This window comes from Podarcis cretensis (assembly GCF_951804945.1).
Source record: "Podarcis cretensis genome assembly, chromosome: 2".
NCBI classification, from domain to species: Eukaryota; Metazoa; Chordata; class Lepidosauria; order Squamata; family Lacertidae; genus Podarcis; species Podarcis cretensis.
Window position 1 is genome coordinate 125,250,675 of NC_137171.1, and position 6,103 is coordinate 125,256,777.

General features: G+C 47.6%; 1 protein-coding gene across 3 annotated transcripts in view; it reads right to left on the reverse strand.

The window, feature by feature from the left end:
• LOC307208661 (uncharacterized protein) overlaps positions 1 to 6,103 on the reverse strand; it is a gene marked incomplete at its 3' end in the record, with an annotated part of 170,424 nt that overhangs the window by 2,126 nt on the left and 162,195 nt on the right. For 2 of the 3 annotated variants that reach the window (XM_079963508.1, XM_079963507.1), the window contains exons 3-4: positions 753 to 879; positions 369 to 446 (exon numbers count right to left, since the gene is read on the reverse strand). In XM_079963508.1, the coding sequence (XP_079819634.1) occupies positions 369 to 446; positions 753 to 879 (205 nt within the window). Of the gene's footprint in view, positions 1 to 368; positions 447 to 752; positions 898 to 2,213; positions 2,368 to 6,103 lie in introns of those variants that run through there. The other variant, XM_079963509.1, reaches the window with a different exon arrangement.

Below are 6,103 nucleotides of genomic sequence, written 5' to 3' on the forward strand. Positions count from 1 at the left end.
TGACAGGAAGCCCAGAAGCAGGACTTATCCTCCTTGGCCCAGTATACCTGAAAGAGCATCTCCACCCCCATCGTTCAGCCCAGACACTGAGGTCCAGCGCCGAGGACCTTCTGGCGGTTCCCTCCCTGCGAGAAGTGAGGGTACAGGGAACCAGGCAGAGGGCCTTCTTGGTGGTGGCGCCCGCCCTGTGGAACGCCCTCCCATCAGATGTCAAGGAGATAAACAACTACCTGACTTTTAGGAGAAATCTGAAGGCAGCCCTGTTTAGGGAAACCCAGCCAGATGGGCGGGGTATAAATTATTTATATTTATAGTTATATTTCTGGAGCAAAAAGGGCCCCATGACACAACTAAGACTAAGCGCATACCTGCTGAGGTCTCCCCTTCTTTGGGGTCCTGGAGGAATAGATCTTGTTCTTCTACCCAACAGGAACTGAGATCTGATTCTGCCAAGGAAAGAGTTACTATTAGCTATTTTGGGCCACAAAACAATCCAGCCCTTTCAAACCAATCTGTATTTTTGACCGCAAAGGCAAAAAGGAGGAATTGCCATATCCAGATCCTATAAAGACACTGTGATTAACTCCCACCAAGAAACCTATGTCCCCACTGTGGAAAGATGTGTGCATCCAGAATTGGACTCCACAGTCACTTACAGACACACTGTTAAGACCATGTTCAATAAATGGAACAAAGAGCAAATTGGTTCTTTCAATGTCTAGCAGCCAAGAGGGATACAAATCTGCCCTTACCTAAAGAGGCCACCATCTCATAATTCTCCTCCATGACTTCCTTGTGCAGAGCTCTTTGGCCACGATCCAGCAGAGCCCACTCCTCCTCCGTGAAAAACACAGCCACCTCCTCAAAGGTCAAGAGGGCCTGGATGGTAACCAGATTCTGGAAGAAGAAGAAAAAAAAAATATAACTTTATTTAAAGGTCCCTTCCCTACTTGACACACAAGCAAGTGTAAACTGGGCCACTTCTGGGACTCCCTCACCTGTTGCCACAAAGCAGAGAGCAGCTCTTTGATGTGAACAATGGACAAATACAGATTTATTTAGGGTTGGAGACATTTACACAGATGGCAAACCTTTGACTGGCGAACAAATATTAAGCAAAGCTAGACAACATCTGGAACTGGCTAAATGTGCCTCAAATTTCACATTTTCTAACAAACCAAAAAGTTACTGCACATGCCTCTAGACCCTAGACCAGGGGTAGGCAAACTAAGGCCCGGGGGCAGGATGCGGCCCAATCACCTTCTATATCCAGCCTGTGGACGGACCAGGAATCAGCGTGTTTTTACAGGAGTAGAATGTGTCCTTTTATTTAAAATGCATCTCTGGGTTATTTGTGGGGCATTTTCCCCCCTTCAAAATAGAGAGTTGTGTTTATATGTTTGTTATGTTCAACATTTTGAAAAAAACAAAAACTTATACAATACATATATATTTAAGGGGAGGGGGGGAGAGAAGCAGGGACCAGTCCGGGGACTGCAAGGGAGAGACAGGGAACAGGAAGAATGTCAAACTTTACATAGAAGCTTTAGAAAACCATGTTTTGGTCTTTAGGGGACATTTAGCCTGGGTTTGCCCAGTCACTCAGGATTGTGAGGTTTTAGGATCATATTAATGAGGTTTCATGGAAAACCTGCCTCTCTAGGAAGCAGGAGGGGGGGTTGGCAGGCGATTCCTCCTCCCCTCCCTGCAAACATAAATTCCCTTGCTCCCCCCCCCCAAAAAAGCTCTATTTCCCCATTTGCTTTGTGAGAAGGTCCCAGGTCCAATCCCTGGCAGAGGCAACGAAGGAGACCCCCCCTCCCAAAAAACTCATCATGTGAATGAAGGTTGCACAGTGTTACATTCTCCCCCCCTTTAACCCCATGGGAGACAAGATCCCTCATTATTACACCTGTTTACAAAGGGGGGCAGGGCTGTGTCTGAGGGTGCCCCCCCCCGTTATAACAGCCCCTCAGAGCAGCCTGGTGTCGTTAGGCCCGTTTTGCTAGAGGGGTTTTGAGCAGTAGCATACGACAGCCCTCAAGGGTAGTCCAGTGTCATTATCATGGATAGCTTTTTTCTTTTTAAGGCCGGGTGCTGGAAGTTGGGCTATGCTATTAGGGGAGGGGGCGTAGCTCCAAGGCAGAGCAGGTGCTTTGCATGCAGAAGGAGGTGCCCCGTTCAATTCTACGATTCCTGAGGGCCAGCCTTACCATTGGGCAGCCTCAGGTGGTTTCCTCGGAGGGCAGGATCCAGGGAAGAAGCAGACTGGAGGCGAAGCCTGTCTCTCCCCTGCAGAGGAGCAGCAGCAGCAGCCGGGGCGGAAGAAGATGAATGACCAAGACTTCAATGGGCTTCAATGGGCTTCCAGCTTCCGGCTCCCCTGATTGGTTCGCCGCCGCCTCTCGCTTCTCTTCTGATTGGTTCTCTTTTTCCCGCGCCTCCATTCATTCTGCAGCGGCAACGCGGAGTGGCTTTTCGCTTTGCAGAGAGACGCGGGTATTATGATGCTTAAAACAACAACAACAACAACAACAACCACCGGACTTACTCAGAAGTAAGCCCAGCTGCTTGTAATTGAGGCGGGGACCAGAGAGGTAGCGCGTCCTAGCTTTATATAGGCCTTTTAGAAGCAGCGCGTTTTAAGTCAGCCCAGGTGATTGCGATGCTATTTCGCTTCCAGGTAAAAGTGCACGAGCGTAAAAGCCTGACTTGGGCTGCAGGTCTCGCCGCTGGTCCCATTGAAGGGAGAATTACTTGCACTTCTTGGCATTCTTCTGGTTAGGGATACCCTTTCCCAAGATTATTTTATTCCAAATAATAACGTATTGCAAACTGTGTCAGAAATATTTCATTTTGTTTTAGTTGAGATCCCTGCATTGCAGGGGGTCGGACTAGATGACACTTGGGGTCCCTTCCGGTTCTATGGTTCTAATTCCTTCAGTTAATTGGGGCGGGGGAGGGGCAGTTTCCCAACGAAGCCCCAAGAGGAGGGCAAGGGGCAGCTCGTCACGTCCGGTTCCCATCCAACCACAGGCTGCTCTGCAGCTGTACGTAGCTCTATGGTTAGGCAGTCTCCAGGCGGGTTGGGGGGGGGCGTCAGCGGATGGGAAATCAGGAAGGGGAGGGCTGATTGCCAGAGAGGACAAAGAGCAGGTATAGGCAAACTCGGCCCTTCAGATGTTTTTTGGGACTACAACTCCCATCATCCCTAGCTAACAGGACCAGTGGTCAGGGATGATGGGAGTTGTAGTCCCAAAAACATCTGAAGAGCCTATGCCTGACAAAGAGGTAAAGATGCGGAGTGGTGGAAGGTGTTACGATAAAATCTGGGTGCTGCCACCCAGCTCGTCGGACTAAGTCTGCGGGTCCCTGCGGAGGAAAATGAGCTCAGCCGGAGACAGGAGCAAGCAGCAGAAGATCCAAGTTTATTGTGCAACAGGTTCAAGGCGAGATTGAACAGTGAGAAAGGGGTGACATGAACTTTTGAAACTTCCCTCCATGTCCCAGAATACAGTGCAAAATACATCCCAGTTACATCATGAATACATTAAGAAGAGGTTGGGTTACACAGGATTAACATATGGAGGAGGGAGAGGGAATATGCAGAGTTGGAGATATGCGCAGATAAACACTTCCTGAGTACAGGTGATGAGAAGACAATGGTCCAAATATGTATAGTCTGCCACCTGGCATTGCCCGGAGGAAAGGCTTGGCAGAGTGATTTGACAGGATTAGGGTCTTGACACCTTGCTTGAGGGATTATGCTGGACAGGGGAGGTGTCATGGAGTCCTAGAGAAATTGAGCAAATTGGCACGTTCATTTTCTATGAATTTTATAGATTTTAGTCCCTTTTGACATTGACAATTGGAAATAAATGGATATATTGTAGCGAAGAAGAAGGTAAAGAAGACATGCCCCCCCTTCCGTAATATATAAAACTGCAAAATCAAGGAAGGTGTCAGTCAGCGCTGATGGCATTCTCCCATGACTGCCAGTAATGTTTTGGCCGAATGTTGCCTGCTGTTTTGTTCCTTCTGCTTCCAGAATTCCATGCGCTTAAATTTAGCAAGCACTAGTAAAAAACAGAACAGGGGCATCCCCATGCCGAAAATGGATGGGGGCGGAATGGGGTGGGGGCAGAACGGGAGAATCCCCAATGAGTCTATGGGGCTAGCTGGGGGGGGGAGTTGGGAAAGGCAGCTGCCCACCCCTAAATCAATAACAATACATAGCTAATCGAGGTTCTGCCCCCCAAAAAAGGCCTGTCTCCACAAACACCCCCCACAAAAATCCTGGCTACCCCCATGCCACTGATGTGCATCCCAGGGCCCTGAATGTAAGTGGGGATTTCTGCCCCCATTATCCCACAGTGGAGCTGCAGAAAGACTGTTCTTGGTCAAGGGAGCCGTGGACTCAGAAAGATTGAAAACCACCGGCATAAGTAAACAAACAAACTGCAAAGCTCTTTTACGTGGTATCAGCCCACCCACTTGCACCTCTCCCCCTGCCTTTTCTCTGCTTTTGGGGGTGGATTCTACCACCATCCCCTATTTCAGAAAAGATGGGGTGTGCATGGGGTGATTCTAAGCAAAATGAGCATTGTTCTGGAAGAGAAGCGAGAGAAGGTGATATAAGTAACAAAAAAACAACTGCTCTTTTTCACTTATGGGGTACCCAAGAACCCGTATAGAGTCCTTTTGTAGGTTCTCTATCGGTGGGAGAAAATAACAGAGGCCAACCAGAGAATATTGAGAAGCAAAGCAGCTAGTAAGCCTGATCTTTATTGAACTGTTGCAACAGGGTGCTCACAACCCCACACAGGAGGCAGGAGGGACCCTGAACTATTCTATGGCGCACAAGCCCTTATATAAACCACTTATAAATGCCATCTCCAACTCCTCGAAAGATTCCATCAACGGTGTCTCCGAAAATTTTTAAACATCACTTGGGAAGAAAGGCGAACTAATACCAGTGTACTGGAAGAAGCAAAGATCACCAGTGTTGAAGCAATGATTCTTCAACATCAACTTCCTCTGACTGGTCATGTTGTGCGGATGCCTGATGATCCTCTTCCAAAGCAACTACTCTATTCCGAACTTAAAAATGGAAAGCGTAATGCTGGTGGTCCACAAAAGAGGTTTAAAGACTGTCTCAAGCCAAATCTAAAAAAATGTAGTATAAACACTGACAACTGGGAAACGCTGGCCTGCGAGCGCTCCAGTTGGAGAACAGCCTGTCATGGGCTTTGAAGACACTCGAACTCAGGATTCAAGGGAGAAACGTGTTGCACGCTTGGCAAATCCATACCACGATCAACTCCCGCCCTGAAACCAATGTCCCCACTGTGGAATGACATGTGGATCCAGAATTGGCCTCCACAGTCACTTCTGGGCTCATTGTTAAAACCATGTTTATGGAATGCAATCTTACTCGGCTATGGGGATCGCCAAAGAAGAAGATAGACATTTGAAATTGCCCGCCCTGGAGCCCAAGACACCCCCCCCAATACATCATACATACATCAGAGAAGGGGTGGTCTACAGCAGAAATCTGAGTGTGTTGTTTTTCTCCTGTCTGCCAGGATATTGGATCACTGGTTGCATTACCTGGGCCATTTGGCAACTCTTTTGTGATGTTAACTACTTAATTCCTGAATCCAGCTCACAGGCTCACCCTATTAATACACAGACAGGATTTGTGAATAAAGAGACAGTGGGGAGGCTTTTCCATTTCCTTCCTCTTTGCAGAGAAACATTTGAGGTGCCTGAAAGAGTCAAAATGACTTTAGGACTGTTTTCATGTACTTTTCCAGACATGTAGTTTATATATTTATGTATGTGTTTGCCTTGTACAGTTATGAACATTTTATATATGTAAGACATTAAAATTCCTATAGCACCCCTTTTTATTTCTTTGTTTTTATTATTCAAATGTTCTCCATTTGGAGAGAGCGAGAGAGTGTCTGTGTGTGTGTGTGTGTGTGTCTGTGGTTGAACATGGAGCCAGGCCTGTTGGCCCTCATAATAACTTCGCTTTCTTCGTATCCGTGGGTCTCTCTTCGGAGCCAAATTCTGCTGGGGGATTCCTCTAGCCTTTGCG